Source organism: Nicotiana sylvestris, chromosome 1 (genome assembly GCF_000393655.2).
Source record: "Nicotiana sylvestris chromosome 1, ASM39365v2, whole genome shotgun sequence".
Classification (NCBI taxonomy): domain Eukaryota; kingdom Viridiplantae; phylum Streptophyta; class Magnoliopsida; order Solanales; family Solanaceae; genus Nicotiana; species Nicotiana sylvestris.
In genome coordinates, this window is record NC_091057.1 from 60,379,694 (window position 1) to 60,399,313 (window position 19,620).

The window sequence follows — 19,620 nt, forward strand, 5'->3', positions numbered from 1 at the left end:
GGTTTGAGTCTATTTTTCTTTTCGTTTTTGTGTAAATAGTAGTTAGTGAGCAATGGTGACTTAGGCAAAGCTTCACTTGGGCCTAACACATTTACCTTTTACCTTATGGTTAAAAATAAATTATTGTGTATAGGATGGTGATGGTTGTGACCATGAGACTCTTGTGTTTGTGAAACAATTATTGAATGGTTTTTCGGAACCATTTGTGTTGCTCAAATCTTAGCTAAGGTTGTTGTGGCCCCCCGACTCTGTTTCTTTAGCAATCCTATAGCTTGTGTGGTGAGGTTTTAATTTGCAAGTCCAAGTCATGTACCAATGAGTCTAGAACTTGCCCTAAATATTTGTCTAGGCGAAATCCTAAGTGAAGCTCAACTTGAGAGGTGATTATAGGATCTCCTTGATCCTAATTGAGACTTGAAAACATCCATAGCCTACCAATGATGATATCCCTTGTCAACCCCGTTGAGCCATGGTTCTTATTCTTTCAAAAACGATCATACAAACCTTTATCCATTCTAAAATGATCCTCTCTTGGCACCCGATCATTCCTTAACACAAGGCAAAAACATAAGTTTGGGAGGAGACGAGGAATGCAAAAGTGATAAAAGCAAAAAATGAAGAGTGACAGTGTGTCTCTCTAGCCCCTAAAGAAGAAGTAAATGACTCAAAAAGTCAAAAAATGAAGTGCTTAAGGAAAAATGAAACCTTCTTAGACCAATATATCCTACCCTGAACCAAAAGCCTTCATTACATTCCCGCAAAAGCCCTATATGATCTAGAGTTGAGTGAGCTTACATTAGTGGTGACTCACTTAAGGGGCAAGCTTATGGTACTTAGAGCCGGACTTGTGACCATCCCTTGAGAGAGATGAGTGTGTTTTCCACAATCCTCGTTCTGAGTGCCACAATCTAAAAGTGAGGTTTGCTTATGGAAAGTTGAGGTGTATGAGCTTGGGTTCCACAACGACCAATGTAATAGAAAGAGTTTCCTTTATGAGTTGAGTCAACTCTTGATGCTTTTGTGTCGCACTATAGACATGGTGCTAAAATGGTTGTGTATTGTTAATAATGCATCTGATATGAGGGTAATTGTTAGTTCCAATTGATTCTTGATGAGGTTACTTTAGGACAGCTGAAATTTTCCTTTCTTTTATCTTGAGGAGGTGGGAAGTACTTTGTTTGCTTGAGGACAATCAAAAACTTAAGTTTGGGGGAGTTGATAGATAGGGATTCTAGCCTATTTTATGCTCCTTTTTGCTTAGGTTTTGGATTAAAAGTGTGTACAAGTATTCCCGAAAGCTAATTTATTGTTCTTGTTTGCCGTGTTTGGTCAAAAAGAGACAAGGAAGCCATAAACATCTCAAAAAGAAGTGAAACCTGCACAAGTTCAAAAGTTGGGTCAAAAGAGCGCTGACAACAAAAAAACAACCGCGGACGCGGAGGGTCCACCGCTAAGGCGGTCTTGACTTCACTCTCAGCGGTGGCAAGGTTCAGAGAGCTGGAATTTTGGGCTTAACAAGTACCGCTGCCCGCGGTGAAATTGCGCGGCAGCGGTAGCCTTAGCGCGGCCATGGTGCATTTACCACCCTCAGTGGAAGCCAGACTCAAAGAACCAAGAATGGAGCTAAATGTTGAAGACAATGGTCCACGCTTGATTTTGTGCGGCCGCGGTAGTCTCAACGCTGCAGCGGTCCATTTTTTGGTATCAACGGTACCTCTGTAGGGGCATTTTTGTCCGAAACATTTAGCTGTGTATAAATAGTTCCTTTTCAGAGTTTTAGGTCATGTGTTGTTTAGCTGAGCACGTGAACCGCCTCTTCTTACCTTTTTGAGTAATTTTAGAGCTTTTTCAATAATTAATCTTAGATTCTTATCTTGTAATTACTTTTTATGGCTTATATTTCATCTCAATATATGATTTCTTTTTTGATTATGAGTATCTAAACCCATTAGCTAGGGTTGTGGCTCAACCCTAGTATGGGTATTTAATGAGTCTTCTATTTTAGGGCTTAAATGTTTATGGGTGATTGATATTTGGCCTGATTTATGCTCTAAATGTTGAATTGGTGGTTGCAAACACAGATTTGTGCCTTTTTTACTTAGGCTCTTCTTGAGAAAGAGACACTAAGTCTAGGAAATTCAGGCCAACAAGGAATTGGGGTATTCAAGAGATTGATAGCACTAATTAAAGGGTTAAACCTAGAGATAGTAATACCCGACTTGAGCCAATTTTGCTTGCATTGTTTGAACACCCAATTGAGCTTGAGAAAGCCAATTAGGGTAAAGTCACTCAAACTACCGATAGGTATAGAGTGAGTAGTTACGTGCAATGGCTATCTCATGATCCCAACTATAACAAATTTGCCCTAAGTTTTAGATCCCGTTAGATACTTACCTAGGAGTAAGACACTTCCCTAGTGCCTTTCCACCAATTAAGAAAACCCCATACAAAAATATCATACTTAGTTTAATTTCCTGCATCATTAGTATTAAATTAGAGTAGTGAACAAACAAAGAATGATTAGAAGTGCAATTAAGAACAGTGCACATTACTATATTAGATAGGAATCCAACTCCAAGCATACCTTAGCTCTCTGTGGATTTGATCCCGACCTTTTCGGGTAAAAGATACATCGACCGCTCTTGCCACTCTATAGTGGTGTAGGGTTGGAACCAATCAATGGCCATAGCCTTCAGGTTTGTCACTTGGACTTGTTTCCCCGATAACTTTCCGAACTTGTTCGAAAAAGTTAGTCCCCGAATATATTGGCCTTGGCCTTTATTCCGAGGGGGTGCCTCTTTGAGTTCTTATAAGTTCGAGTTTTCGACGACTCGAATGTACTGACTGTCGATGATAGTCCCCGAGTATTCGAGGGTATTTTTATGTTTTGGCTCTTGAGCCGTTTCCCGTAGGATTATAAGTGTAGAGCCATACAATAGTAGACTTCTTTGAGACACAAAGTGTTTTTGATATTAACAGAATGCTTCTTCTAATAATTTATAAATGCATACATGCTTTGCTGTTGGAGCTCGACTATTCTATATGGACACGGTTCATCTGACCATTTGGCCCATTACAAAGTTTTCCTATCGAGGCCCTCTTAGGCGTGAAGTATTTTCTTTGAAACTATAACCTCCGAGGGTGATGCCCTGAGTATTCGAGGTTGATTAAAAAGAAGCCTCGGATACTGTTGACTCCTCCTAAGGTAGTACATAATTGTGTCCTCGTTAAAAACCTTGCCGGTAAAACCCATTTGGGACAAAATCGTATCTAAGGGGAAAAGAGTGCACTAAATGCTTTAAAACCTAAGGCCTTTGTGTAAAAAAAGGGTGTCTTCGAGATCATACCTTAGAAGTAGTATCGTTTAAGTAATGATATGTTCCAATTGTTTGGTAGTTGTTCACCTTCCATTGTGCTAAGTTTGTAAGATCCTTTTCCGACAACTCCGAGGACTCGATACGATCCTTCCCAATTCGGGCCTAATTTTCCTTCATTAGGGTCTCGAGTATTAAGGGTGACCTTTCGCAGAACTAAGTCCCCGACTCCAAAGTGTCGAAGGTTGGTTCTTCTATTATAGTATCTTTCAATCCTTTGCTTCTGCGTGGCCATCTGAACGAGCATTGTTCCTCGTTTTTCATATAACAACTCTAGGCTAGCATTCATGGCCTCGTGATTTAACCTGGCACTGGGTTCTCCAACCTCGACGGGGATGAGGCCCTCAAAACTGTATACTAGCAAAAATGGGGTGGCCCCTGTGCTAGACTTTGATGTCGTCCGATATGCCCAAAGGACCCCGGGTAAAACTTCTCTCCATTTTCCCTCCGCATCATCTAACCTTTTCTTCAAGTTCTGAATGATAGTTTTATTCGTTGACTCAGCTTGTCCGTTTTCGGTTGGGTGGTACGGTGTTGATAAAATCCTCTTTATTTTATGCACTTCGAGGAACCCAATTACCTTGCCACCAATGAAATGCTTTCCGTTGTCACACACAATCTCAGCAGGTATCCGAATCGACACACGATATGGTCCCAGATAAAGTCGATGACTTCTTTTTCTCGGACCTTCTTGAAGGCCTGTGCTTCCACCTACTTAGAAAAATAATCGGCCATAAATAAAATGAATTTAGCTTTACTTGGGGTCGTTGGTAGAGGGCCGACTATATCCATATTTCATGAAAGGCCACGGGGATAAGACTAAATGGAGTTGTTCTCCGCGCTGATGAATCATCAGTGCAAATTGTTGACACTTATCACATTTTTTGACAAACTCCTTAGTATCGTTTTCCATGTTATCCCAGTAGTATCTTGCTCTGATAATTTTGTGGATTAAAGATTCGACACCAGAATGGTTCCCACAAGTGCCTTCGTGGATTTCTCGTAGAACATTATCGGTGTCCCCAAGCCCCAATCACAGCGCCAATGGTCCATCTAATATTCTTTGGTACAATGTGCCATCTTTATCTAATGCGAACCTAGTAGCCTTGGCTCGTAGGGCCCTCAATTCTTTGTGATCCGATGGAAGTTCTCCATTCTTCAAATAGTCGATATATGTATTTCTCTAGTCATACGTCAAACTCGTTGAATTTATCTCTTCATGACCCTCTTCAACAACAAAATTTGATAGTTGAACGACAGTTCCCAGACGATGTTGTCTTCTTCGACCGAAGATCCCAGATTAGAAAGTGCATCTACCTCACTATTTTTTTCTCGGGGTACGCGATCTAGAGTCCACTCCTTGAAGCACTGCAAAGTTATTGTAGCTTATCCAGGTACCGCTACATTCTATCCTCTCGAACCTCGAAACTCTTGTTTACCTGATTTACCAACAACGTAGAATCACACATGGCTTCGGTGACTTCTTCTCCCAAGCTTTTGGTTAGCTCGAGACCTACAACCATGGCCTCATACTCGGCCTCGTTGTTAGTTAATCTAGGAGTTTTGATAGATTGCCTAATGGTATCACCCATGGGCAGCTTTAAAACAATGTCGAGCCCAGACCCCTTCATATTCGAGGCGCCGTCTGTAAAAAGGGTCCATACCCCCGACACTATACTTGAACTTAGTATGAGTTCTTTCTCTACTTCAGGCATGAGGGTTGGCGTAAAATCGGCCATGATGTCAGATAGGATTTGAGACTTGATGGCTGTTCGAGCTTGATATTCGATATCGTACCCGCTAAGTTCGACGGCCCATTTGGCCAATCGACCTGATAGATTGGGCTTATACAAAACATTTCGAAAGGGGTAGGTGGTTAGCACACATATAGGGTGGTATTGAAAATATAGTTTTAACTTTCGCGATGCACTTATCAGTGCAAGTACTAATTTTTCTAAGTGAGCTTACCTAGTATCAGCATCTCCTAGAGTTTGCTTATGTAATAAAGTTTTTCATCTACCTTCGGGGTGTGAAGCAAAGGTGGGCTTGACAGATATCGCTTCAATTCTTCTAAGGCTTGTTGACATTTCGGGGTCCATGCAAAATCTTTTTTCTTTTTGACCAAGGAAAAGAACTGGTGACTCCGATCTGATGACCTCGAGATGAATAGACCCAGAGTGGATATTCGACCTGTTAACCTTTGCATGGCCTTCACACTATCCATGACTATGATGTCCATGATAGCCTTGATCTTATTAGGGTTAATTTCAATGCCCATATTCGACACCATGAAGCCGAGGAACTTTCCCAAGCCGACTCCGAAGGCACATTTTTTCGAGTTGAGCTTCATGTTGTATTTTCTCAAAATTTTGAACGTTTCCTGCAAATGATTCAAATGGTCCTCTGCGCAGGGACTTAACCAACATATTATCAATGTAAAATTCCATTGTTTTACCCATTTGCCTTTCAAACATTTTGTTAATTAGGCGTTGGTATGTAGCTCCTCTGAATCTGACCATACCCGGAGTAGGCATCGAGAAAAGTTAAGATCTCGTGGCAGGCCGTAACATCGATCATAAAATCGATGTTGGGTAATGGGAAAGAATCTTTGGGACATGCCTTATTCAAGTCCTTATAATCTACGCACATTCTAAGTTTGTTTCCTTTTTTTGGGACTACAACTACGTTGGCTAGCCACTCGGGGTACTTTACCTCCCGAATAGATCCTATTTTAAGGAGTTTGGTTACCTCGTCCTTTATGAAAGCGTGCTTTACCTCGGATTGAGGCCTCCTTTTTTTCTTCAATGATTTAAACCTAGGATAAGTGCTTAGCCGATGCGTGGTGATCTCCGGTGGAATCCCTGTCATATCTAAATGGGACCAAGCAAAACGATCTATATTGTCAATAAGAAATTGAATGAGTTTTTTCCTGAGTTCGGAAGTCAATATTGTCCCCATGTATACCGTTTTCTCGGGCATGTAATCAATCAAGATTACCTACTCCAGCACCTTAATAATTGATTTGGTAGCATCAGACTCTTCGGGAATGACGAAGGTTCGGGAAGAAAGGAAATCCTCATCTTTGTTTTTGATAATTACCTGTTGTTCCGATTCCATTAGGGTTGGAGGCGATAATTGCTATTTGGCCGCATGTGTACCCTCGAAGCTCGATTTCTCCGAGGTCGAAGGCTCTGGTATCGGCACCACCTCCTCGATCGCAAACATCTCATTAGAAGCATGTTGCTCTCCATAGAGTGTTTTCACTCCTTCCTTTGTCGGGAATTTCATCATCTGGTGAAGAGTTGAAGGTCCTGCCCTCATGTTGTCCATCTATGGTCTCCCGAGGAGCGCGCTATACCTTATATCACCTTTGATGACATGGAACTTTGTATCTTTTATGGTACCGGCTACGTTCATTGGCAGGATAATTTCTCCCTTTGTTGTTACGCTTGCCATGTTGAAGCCATTCAAGACCTGGGATGCAGGTACAATTTGATCTAGTAGGCTGAGTTGTTCCACGACCCTCGATTTAATTATGTTTGCCAAGCTACCCGGATCCACTAAAACATGTTTAACTTGAATTTTATTCAAAAGGATAGAGATTACCAGGGCATCGTTGTGAGGTTGAGATATGCCTTCTGCTTCCTCGTCATAGAATGATAAGACGTCCTCGGTCACATAGCTCCGAGTTCGTTTGTCTCTAGTGATTGATACTTTGGTGCGCTTGAACACGGGTCGTTGAGGGACATCGACTTCGCCAATGATCATGTGGATTACATGTTTTTGTTCTTCTTGTTCGTTATTGCTTGCATCTCTCTCCCTAACGTGATTCTTAGCCCGATCACTTAGGAATTCTCGAAGGTGGCCCTCATTGAATAACTGAGCCACTCCTTCCCTTAGCCTCCTGCAATCCTCTATTTTATCACCATATGTGCCATGATACTTGCACATCAAGTTCGGGTTCCTTTGAGAAGGATCAGTCTGCATTGGCTTGGGCCACTTGGTATCTTTGATTCTCCCAATAGCTGAGACGATCCCTGATGTATCTATGCTGAAGTTGTACTCTGATAATCGAGGGGCCTCGATGGGTCGATGTGTTTATCAAACCCGCTCTTACTTATGAGTCCCTGTGAATTTTGACCCCAATCGTTTCTCCGATCGATTCAAGGAGTGTTGAGGCTCGATCCGCTGTTCCTTCGATCGGCATATGGCTAATACCGTTCTTTGTTGAATCTTGGTTCTCGGCATGTATCCCTCGGGGGCTTTGTTGCAAATCTGATAGGATGAACTAAACCCGAGGGGGCTCCTAACTGGTTGTCCTCGACCCTTATCTTTGACTGATATCGATTGTGCACATCCGACCAGGTCACAGCTGGGTATTCAATCAAGTTCTGCTTCAACTGCCAAGATGAGATTGAGCTCCTTTCATTCAGACCTTGTATAAAGGCCTGTACTGCCCAGTCGTCGGAGACCGGCGGTAACTCCATTCTTTCTATCTGAAACCGGGACACAAACTCCCTTAGCATCTCGTTGTTCCTCTGCTTTATCTTGAAGATGTCCGATTTTATCGTGTCCACCTTTATGGCCCCGGCGTGTGCTTTCACAAAGGCATCTACTAGCTTAGCAAATGAATCTATAGAGTTTAGAGCCAATTTATGATACCAAATTATGGCTCCCTTTGATAGTGTTTCTCTAAACTTTTTCAACAAAATTGACTCGATTTCATCGTCATTCAAATCATTTCCTTTGATTTTGCAAGTGTATGAAGTGATATGCTCGTTAGGTTCGGTTGTCCCATTGTATTTCGGTATATCGGGCATGCGAAACTTCTTGGGAATGGCCATCGGAAGCGCGCTTGGGGGGAATAGTTTTTGTATGAACTTTTTGACAGTCTTCAAAACTTCACATTTTCTTGGGCCAACAAATTCCCCCTTTTGATGATGACAAACTCTGTGCTTTTCACTCACTTAGGCTCTGTCAGAACTTAGCTTATTCATCAATACAAAGTTAGAAAAATTTACTTATCATCAAGGACCAGGTTCATTAAGTTATAAACATCACTTATTCAGAATATATAAATCACAATATCTTCCCCCTTTGGCATCATCAAAAAGTTGCATAAACAAAGTGTGATTCCCAGAATATTAACAATTACTCATGGCCACTGGGGCAACTGCAAGTGCAATCATGGATTATTCATCAGTAATCATGAAAACACATTCAAACTATCAAGGAAATATTAACAATCAACAAGAGAAATAGTAGATTTCATTGATAGGAGATATGTTGCTACCACAATCCACAAAAAGAAAGCAAAAATATTCAAAATATGAGCAAAAGAAAGAGAAATCCCTAATATGTGTCATTGGTGGTACTAGACAGGTTCAGGAGATGAAGACTAGAAGTCCTAAAGCTTGGGAGAGCTAGAGAGTTGGTTTTGGCTTGGAGAAGGTTCAACATATTTTGAAGAATGCCATCATTCTTCTCCTTTTCCTTGGTGAACTTAGTTTTGAGAGCATCCCTCTTAGATTCAACCTCTGCTAAGCGAGCCTTCAGCCTAGCTATCTCAGCATCCTTGGCCCCACTCTCCTGTACTAGAGCTCTGACTTTGCTATTTATAGTGTCTTCTTGGATGAACCAGGTTCATTAGGAATGGCAATGACCTCATAGTCACAAGCAATCAAAGTGTTTATTCCAAAGTAGTCCTTGCTTGTAGCCATTTCACACTTCTTCAGAGGCACCTTACAACGATCAAGCACAGTAGTCAGAATAAACCCATAAGGAGTAGCATGGGCTTTGGAGCCATTGATAACCCTGTCCAGTAGCTTGATAATAAATGCAGGCCAATTGATCTGCCTTCCACTTTCAAGACACTCTATCAACACCAAGTCCATATAGTTAGCAATGTGCCTTCTTTCCTGCCTAGGCAGCAAGCACTTGTTGACAAATTCAAACAGAACTTTGTGTTGTGGCTTCATTTCACTCTTATGAGCAATTTTGGCCTCATTCACTTCTGAGACATCATAGAATCTCTTGGTGACTGCAAGGGCAGTAGGAAGGGAGTCCAAACTTGGCCATCTTTGCCTTGTGTAGTCATCATATCCCTCAGCAGGGATGTCAAGAATCTCACCCAGCTTCTCTGCATCAAAGGTCACTTGAACCCCTTTCACTTGGCTGGTAACTCTGCCATCCTTGACCTCTGCATTGGCCATGAATTCAATGATATCATTCCTAGACAACCTACCATCCAACTGAAGGACCATGTCTTTCCAGCCCTGAGCAGCTAAATCATCAACCAATCGAACCATCCATGGTTCCACCAAATCCTTCAGAAGTCTACCCTTTAAGATTTTTCTCTTACCAAACATGGCTAGCTTGTCTTGTTCATCATCAGATTCACTCTCTTCTTCACCACTCCATTCCCCCTCCTCAGTAATTCTAACTTGTTTATTTTTCACTTCAGACCTTGTCCTCTTGGCCAATGAAGGTTCAGCAGTCTCAGACACAGATGAAGACTTCTGGGAAGAAGTCTTGGTCCTTTTGGGCTTGGGGGTCTGAACCTCCACAGTTGTATGTTCCTCCTAATGGACCTGTTCCATCTCCTCAACATCAACAGCCTCAGAGGATTCTACAACCTTAGCTTTTCCTTTATCCATCCTCTTCTTCTTGCTTTCAGCAAAAGCCTTTTGTAATTCACTCTCACTCTGTTTCACCCTACTTCTTGTGGTTCTCCCCTTTGGCAAGGGAATTTCAGCAGTTGTTGGGGAATTAGCCTTTCTTTTCTTGGTATTCTTCATAGTGTTGGATACCTTAGGTATTGGTGTTCTCCTTTTATTGGGATTATAACTAGCACCTACATTCTTCAGAAGGTCTGCTACGATTTCTTTAATAGATGAACCGGGTTCATCCACATGAGAACTTAAATTTTCCAAATCCTCAGCAGCCTCCCCTGATCCACTTCCCCCTATTTTCTTGCCACTTTCTCCTACAATTTTATCTTCAGTCCCACAAATTGCTGGTCTAACCATCTTCAAGGTGGGTGACAAATCAACCACTACTATCCTTGTTCCCTTTACATCACAGCTTGCACCCTCACTCTCTTTTTCTTTTTCATTTTTATTTTGACCTCCTCTCCTTCTCAAATCAGGCATTTCTACATTTCTAGTAGACCTAACAAGAACAAACCTATTTTCTACACTTTCAACCAAAACGGAACGTACATCAAAAGGGGAACTCTGAATCTTCTCAAAAACAGAAGACCTAGTTCCTTCCCCCTTACTTGCAGACTTAAAGGAATCGTCTGAGTGTTCAGATTCTTGGGCTTGGCTATCCTTCAATTGTGCGTTCAATCTTTTTGACAGTGCACCTGTAGCCACAGTTTTACGAGCGAGCATCTTAATACGTCTCCTCTTAGGCTAGGGGGTTGTACTAGGTTTAGGAGGTGTGAAAGAATCAGAAGAGGTAGGCTGTGGAGGAGTGCTTGTGGCTGATTTTGTTAGAGAATTTGTGAGTTTGGCTTTTGGAAGAGAGAACAATTGAGAGTGAAAGAAATTTTGACGGTTTTGGAATAATGAGGGTGGAAGAAGGTGATGATAGGTTTTTAAAGAGAGAAACTTAATTAATGACTAACGGTAGCTTTTTGCAGTCAATTAGAAATCCGATCAACCTGAAATTTCAGGTTGAATGAGCGGTTAAGCTTCCCTAGATTTTAGGGAATTTATGTGGTAAGAATTCTAGTACAGACGAAATTGGTTCAAAAAATAAATAGATAGGATTTGCTGATGTTTTTAAACATAGGTAGGACTCTGCTCATGATTTAAATATTTATATTTTTAATTGTGCAGAGTATAGAAAACATACCTCGTTATTCAGATGAACCAATACTGATAAACCAGGTTCTTCATTTAGAATCCTCTTGATCATACCTCTATTTTCCAAAGTAGAGAAATTTGTTAGAGATCAGGGAGTCACATCAACATATATCACAGGAGTATACTATTTACAGTATGAAACTAAGTAAAAATTAATCTAGATATTTACACAAGTTCTAGATTTCCTAGCCAAAAAAAAGTTCATTTTTTTTCATTGTGCATTCTGAGCTGATCCCATTACGTGATCTTAATCATCCCTAATTCTAACATGTTCCTTTCAAAGCTTTCTCTACTCAATGCTTTAGTAAAGATGTCAGCAATCTGCTTATGAGTAGCACAAAATTCTATAGTAATCAATCATTTCTCATAGTTGTCCCTTAAGAAGTGATGTCTAACATCTATGTGCTTAGTCCTCTTATGATGGATTGGTTTTTTAGTCATACTAATAGCACTAGTGTTATCACAAAAAATAGGGATACAACCAACTTCAATGCCAAAATTCATCGGCTGTTGTTTGATTCACAACAGTTGAGCACAACAAGAGGCAGCAATAACATACTCAGCCTCAGCGGTGGATAAGGCCACTAAATTGTGCTTTTTAGTGGCCCATGATACCAGACATGAACCAAGAAAATGAGCCATGCCTCAGGTGATTTACCTATCCACAAGGAAACCTATATAGTCAGCATCAACATATCCTACTAGATTAAAGTTATTAGGATACCAAAGGCAATGGTCAGTAGTGCCCTTCAAATATCTCAGTATCCTCTTGATAGCAGTCAAGTGGGATTTCTTAGGATTTGCTTGAAAACGAGCACAAAGCCCTACACTGAAGACAATGTTAGGTCTGCTAGCAGTAAGAGACAAAAGTGAACCAATCATACCCCTATACAACTTTTGATCAATAGATGAACCAGGTTCATCTATGTCTAATTTAGTAGTTGTTGCAATGGGTGTGTCTATTTCCTTTGATTCATCCATTTTAAACTTCTTAATCAACTCCTTTGCACATTTCTGTTGATGGACCATGGTTCTATTTGGGTTTTGTTTGATCTATAAACCTAAGAAGAAGTTAAGCTCACCCATCATACTCAGTTCAAATTCACTCCCCATAAATTTAGCAAATTCCTTACTAAGTTTTTAGTGGTTGCTTTAAAAATTATGTCATCAACATATATTTGTACTACTACTAGATCCTTACCTTTTTCCCTCAAGAATAGAGTGATGTCAATCTTACCTCTTTTATATCCATGTTCAAGCAAGAATTTGGATAGGCGTTCATACCATGCTCTAGGAGCCTTCGTGAGTCTATATAGGTCCTTGTCCAGTTTGTATACATGATCTGGACATTCCTTACTTTTAAACCTTGGAGGTTGTTTGACAAAGACTTCTTCCTTTAAGTAGCCATTTAAGAAAGCACTCTTCACATCCATTTGGTAAAGGGTAAATTCCATGTGTGCTGCAAAGGCTATGAGGAGTCTTATTGCCTCTAGTCTTGCAACTGGAGCAAAGGTCTCATCATAGTCTATGCCCTCCTCTTGGCTATAACCTTGGACCACCAAACTTGCCTTGTTCCTTGTAACCGTTCCATCTTAATCAAGTTTATTTCTGAAGACCCATTTAGTGCCAATTACTGATCTGTCCTTGGGTCTTGTGACCAGATGTTATACTTGACTTCTTTCAAACTGATTGAGTTTATCTTGCATTGCATTCACCCAGTCTGCATCCTGCAAAGCCTCAGCAACATATTTAGGTTCAATAAGAGATAAGAATGCATCAAAAGCACATAGATTCTTTAATTTAGATCTAGTTTTAACTTCAGAAGTTAGGTCAGTAAGGATGTTCTCAATGGGATGAGAACTTTGATACTTGTAAGGTTTCACAACCAACTGATTTCTGTTTGGAGTTTCTCCTATGTTCTGTTGCTGAGGAACAGGCTCATGGACATGTTCCATTTGGGAATTAGATTCACTTCTTCTTTGTTCAGTTCCCCCTGTCAGGTTGCCCCGGATGGAAGAACCTATTCCATCATATGTTCCTTCTTTTGGTGCAGCTTGAGCTTGAGCTGTGACTTCACTCAATTCTTTTACCAACCCAATAGCTTCATCTTCATGTTCCTGTCTCTCAGAAAGAATGTTAGTTTCATGAAAAACCACATGTACACTTTCTTCTACACACAAAGTTCTTTTGTTATACACTTTATAAGCTTTGCTATGTGAAGAATATCCCAAGAATACTCCCTCGTCACTTCTGGGATCAAACTTACCTACGGAGTCCTTTCCATTATTGTGCATAAATCACTTCCATCCAAATACCCTAAGATAGGATATATTTGGTTTTATCCCTTTAAGTAACTCATAGGGAGTCTTCTCTACAAGAGGTCTAGTCATGCACCTATTAATGATGTAACATGCAGTATTTACAGCCTCTGCCCAGAAGCTATAGGGCAGTTTACTAGAAAGAAGCATAGTCCTAGCAATATCTTCAAGAGTCCTATTCTTTATTTCAACTACTCCATTTTGTTGAGAAGTCCTAAGGGCAGAAAAATTATGATTTATACCATGCTCATCACAAAATTCAGCAAACTTAGCATTTTCAAATTTAGTTCCATGATCAGACCTAATTTATGCAAGTTGATTACCTAGTTTTTTTTAAGTTTTTCTAAAAAAGCAGTAAACATGTCAAATGCTTCATTCTTAGATATTAAAAACAATGTCCAAGTAAACCTAGAGTAATCATCAACAAGCACCATCACATATTTCTTACCACCTCCGCTTAATGTTCTCATTGGACCACAGAGATCCATATGAACCAGTTCCATCGATCTGGTCGTGCTTACCATTTTCTTGCTTTTAAAAAGGATCTTACCTGCTTCCCCCTTGCACAAGCCTCACAAAATTTATCTTCCTTAAACATGATGTTAGGTAACCCTATCACCATATCCTTGGAGACTAATTTGTTGAGTTGACTTAGACTTGCATGACCAAGTCTATTGTGCCATAGGAGGGGATCATTGTCCAACACACTTAAGCAAGTGAGTTCATTTTTTGAAAGAGTGAACAAATATACAATGTAAATATTTTTAACTCTTTTTTCCTACAAAACAATCTTGTCAGTGGTAAGATTCATCACAAAACATTTGGTAGAAGTGAATTCTACCAAGTTACCTCTGTCACACAGTTGTGATACACTAATTAGGCTATATTTCAAGTCATCTATCAAATAGATATTCTCAATGGAATGTGAGTATGTCTTACCTATCTTTCCAACCCCAATGATCTCACCTTTCTTACCATTTCCAAAGGAGACATTACCTCCTTTTAGGTTCTCAAGTGAAAGGAACCGGTTCTTACTTCCAGTCATATGCTTTGAGCAGCCACTATCCATGTACCATATTTGGCTACTTCCCTTCACTTGGACCTACAAAACGAAATTAGGGGTTAGTCTTAGGAACCCAAACTAGTTTGGGTCCCTTTCTATAGGCAAAAGTGTGAATCATATTTTTTTTAGCCCATCCAGGCAACCTATTTTTCCCTTGAATAAAGATTTTGTTCTTTTGACTGGCCCTTTCTTTTGCATTACACTCACTTTTATAATGACTAGTCTTGCTATAGTGTGTGCAGATTTTGTTCTTAGGAAGTGTGATGTACTTGCTTTTGGGATCCCACTTAGGTGCTGGGTCCCATATCCAAGTCATCTCTTATTGCTACTGTGATACTCTTGTAACCAGGATAGTGCATCAAAGGACTTATTCCATTTGCAAGTTCTGTCTAGTTCATGTTTCACCTTGCCTAGATCTTCTTTTAGGACTCTTATCTACTCATCTCTCTTGTACAACTCATTCTTTATTTTTCCTAGATTTTTTTCTAAGGTGAGGTGTGTGTGATCAGCTTTCTTTTTACCTGTTCCTAATTTTCATTTTAAATTTTCAGATCTAAGTTCTAAGACTATGGTGTCAAGTTCAAGAACTTGGTTCTTCAACTCAGTATTTTTACTATCACTTTCACTAGCCCTGAGTTCCAAATTTTTGTATTTCGCTTTTAGGATCACACATTCCCTAGACAGTTGTTCCTTCTCATTGTTTATGACCTCAGACTCATCAATGAAGTCTAGCAGTAATTCAGATAGCTTTTCTTTAGACAAAAATTGAATATTGTCTTTGAGATAAATCACACTTACCTCTTACATCATCTGATTCTCCAATGGCCATAAGTGCTTGTTCATCTCTAGCTTAATCTTCTGAATCCTCATCTGAGCTTTCTCCGCAAGCAGCAACCATAGCCTTTGTTGATCTTTTGTTCTTCTTGGGTTGAACCTATTCCTTCTTCATGTTTCTTCATTCAGCCCTTTCTTTCATTCATTCAATTTCCCACTAAGGACAATTCTTGATCATGTGGTCAGTCTTACCACATTTGTAGCAGCCCTCGTTGGTCTATTTTTCAGGAGCCCTTAGTTTATTAAAGGGTGCACCTCTTGAAGAACCCTTTCCTCTCATTAGGTACTTCTTGAAATCCCTTGTGATCATAGCCATTTCATCATCCTCTAAGTCTGCACCTTCAGCTATTCTGAGAGCCAGGCTTCTTTCCTTCTTGGGTGAATCCATCTTCATAGTTTGCCTTCTTAGTTCATAGGCAGTGAGATTTCCAATCAGCTCATCTAACTTGAGAGTAGCAATGTTCTTTGATTCTTGAATAGCAGTGATTTTGCTTTCCCAAGTTACTGGCAAGACCCTTGTCAAGATTTTCTCAACCTTGTCTTCTTCAAGGATAATTCTTCCAAGAGGATTAAGTTCATTTGTTAGTATTGTGAACCTTGTGAACATCTCTTGGATGGTTTCTCCTTTCTTCATGGTGAAATTCTCATATTGAGAATACATCAATGTTCCTTTTGATCTCTTTACTTGAGGAGTGCCTTCATGGACCAGTTGTAGAGTGTCCCAAATCCCCTTAGCAGTAGTACAACTTGGAATTCTGTTGTACTCGTCTGGACCTAGTTCACACACAAGCTATTCTTGGCCTTGGCATTCTTTTTTCACTTCTTCAAATCTTCAACAGTACAGTCAACTTTAGTCTTTGGCACATCCACTCCTTCAACATTCTTCTTTGTAGTAGCCAAGGGACCATCAGTAACAATATCCCAAAGTTCATAATCTTCTCTTATAATGTGGTCTCTCATCCTGTTCTTCCACCAGGAATAGTACTGGCCATTAAAGAGTGGAGGCCTAGTAGTGGATTGTCCTTCCCAGTTTCCAGGTGATGCACTCATCTTGATCTGTTCCTAAGGTGTTAGCCTCTTCAAGGATAACCTGCTCTGATACTAATTGATGTTCTATACTTCAATACCACACAAGAGGGGGTAATTTGTGTGGTGCCCAATTTTTCGTTTAACCTGATTATAGAAGGACATGGTTCTTCTATATGTTCCAACTACTACTATCGTGGAATAATAAATATAGAAATTAAAGAACATGGAGATTTTATGTGGAAAACAACTGGCTCAAAAGGTGAAAAAACCACGACTTACCTTCCAGTAGGATTTTCCCAAACTCTCCACTAAAATCACTAAGCCAAAAACTGCATTTACAAAAACTCTATTGTAATCCTACGATTAACTCTAATCTCGTTGTAGCACACAGCCTCAACTGTTGCGACAACTTCAAGTTAACTCTAACTTGAAAACTCTAAGTACCTAATACAATTGCTTCTAGATAAAGCTAAAAGGTACAATATTAAAACACTACTACAATTGAACTAGAATATAAAGACAGACGCTTGGAAATGGTTCTTCTATCTGGTTCAAGTAGCTTCAGGATTGCACACTTGAATCACATAAATTGGTTGCAAAATTGCCTTGCTATTTTGCTCTCAATTCACATTTAACTTCTGCTTATGTGCATTGCCTGTAAAAGAGAAAAACACTGATATTTATGGAGTTAGTAAAATGAGATTGACTAGAATACAGATGCTACTTTTCCTTGATGGAAGAGTTTTAGTTGGTCTCATCCTCTAACTCTATCCATTTCTTAAGCCGTGTTTTTCTTTGTATAAGGAGTCATTCTCCTTATCCAATATGCAACCTTTTCGATCAGGATCAGGAGATATCATTTCTGGTAAGTTAGGTTTATCTCCTTCACGTGCATCTCACATATTTGAGTTGATCATAACTGTGCTTCACAAGATGGACCTGGTCCATGTCTTAGTTCTTTTGTCAATCTTCAAAATTTCACCTTTACTTGGGCCAACAATTCTGGCTCTGAAGTTGAGCCATGGCAACTTGTTGGGCTTGCACCATCTCGAATATCACTTAGAGGCTGACTCCTCTTTCTTCCATTTCTCGTGTTCCTTGGCCTTTGGCCCGGGTTTCCCTGCATACATCTCCTTCGGGGTCCGCGCCTAGATTTGCATTTAAAGCAATATATGAACTAACATCAACAGGTTCCACATTTGGCACTTCCCCTAGGTTTATCGGTGGTACACCGACTCCTGCGTTGCTATTTTCCCCAAGACCTTCGTTGTCATGAATAGGTGCGTTTTGTGAGCTAGACATGTTTCAACCTGAAAAACAACAAATCTTTATAAAAAAGTGTAAAAAATAATGTGTGTAACGAGAATCAGTAAAGAAATAATCACTATTATCTTTATCCCCACGGTGGGCGCCAAACTACTTACCTCAAAAATTTGTGTAATAATTAAACTTGATTAGTGGTTTTAAAGATATATGATTTAGTTCAATATCAATTAATAATTAAGAAATGTGAAGTAAAAATGAAAGATAGAAGTGAATCAAACCAGTAATAATTGATAGTGGTGACCTCAAGACGGTGACCTCGAGGTGGCTTAGGGCAGTAAGAACAGTTAAGTAATTAAAATAAAGTAAGAACAATGGAGCTAAAGGACAGTGCTGATGAACAGTAAAAAGGTAGATAGTATATGTTTTTCTCAGTGATGATAATGTATTCCTACAAATGATTGGGGTCCCCTTTATATAATAGGGGAGCCCTAATTAAGGAATATTTCCATTTACAGTAAGGAATATTCTTGGTACAGCTGTCTAACCGCCTAGTACGGAATAGTACAATCATATTTTGGGATTGCGCCATGACTTTACGGACGTGGCAGAAATCTAACTCGTCCTGGTATAAATCTGACCCTTTTCTCAAGCTTAAAATGGGTGGGATGTCTAAAGAGGGAGAGATAAAACATAGCTAATTTTAAGCCTCGGGGTACATATGTGATCATTTCGCATGGTTTCAGGACAAATTTAACAATTTTTCATTACTACATGAGGCAGCAAACCTTGTTAATCAATTCTGTTAGTCAATAGGAGTAAATACAACCCACTTTGGTAATGCCGAGGATATGATTAATCCCGACTATTAACAAAGTACATATTTAAACTTTTTTTGCATAATCCATAAACAAATTTAACCCTTTTCCATATTTAAACACAAATGATATTTTACGAAAAACAAAATAAAATTATAAACAAGTCAAAAGAAACCAAAATTACAATTTTTGTAATGCAAAAAAGAAAAAAAGAGAATAGTTTAGAGGATTGAACCAAAGTTTGGTCAAATATAATTTAAGCTATTAAAGATATAGAGCCTAGTAGAAACCAAAATGATCCGAAGGTGTGTGGAGATCTGTCACGACCCTAAACCGGACCCGGTCGTGATGGTTCCTATCGTGAAATAAGGCCAGCCGACACAAACCCCCAAATCAATTATACAGTTGTAATGATTTATATTTAAGTCATAAATAAACTATAAATCCTAAAATAAACAGTGGAATAGAACAATGCGGAAACAACACAGCCCCACATCGGGGTGTCACCAGTCATGAGCATCTAAACATCCGTGTAAGAGTAAGAAGAGACTACGCAGTCTAATACAAATCTAGTACAAAGGAAAATAAGGATAGGAAGGAGAAGCACTGGGCTGTGAACGTCGAGCAGCTACCTAGTCAACTCCGAACAGCCTACTGGAAAGCAATCAGCCCTCGCTAGTGTGACCCGAAACTCCTGGATCTGCACACAAGGTGCAGGGAGTAATGTGAGTATGCCAACTTAGTAAGTAATAAAAGTAAAGGTAGCTGAGCGATAAGAAAACACGTAAAACACAGCAAAATGCTACAAAGAGGCAGTATAAAACCAGAACAATGCAATAAAATGGTAAAAATTCGTAAAAACACCTTAGTTCAGTAAAAACCTCTTTAAAACATCTTTTAGCAGTTTAAACGGGTGAATGAAAAACAAGGAGAAAAGATAGATACATAAAATCAGCCCCTCGAGCAAAATACCAACAGAATCAGCCCCTCGGGCAATAACATAATTAAAAATCAACCCCTCGGGCTATATCACATCTCACACTGGGTACC

The 19,620-nt window shown here is 39.7% G+C and overlaps 1 protein-coding gene across 1 annotated transcript; it reads right to left on the reverse strand.

The window, feature by feature from the left end:
- Window positions 1–7,585: 7,585 nt before the first annotated feature.
- LOC138870319 (uncharacterized) lies at window positions 7,586–8,218 on the reverse strand. Its single transcript, XM_070148111.1, has one exon. It carries the CDS (start codon window positions 8,216–8,218, stop codon window positions 7,586–7,588), a length of 633 nt encoding a protein of 210 aa, XP_070004212.1.
- Between the last annotated feature and the right edge of the window lie 11,402 nt (window positions 8,219–19,620).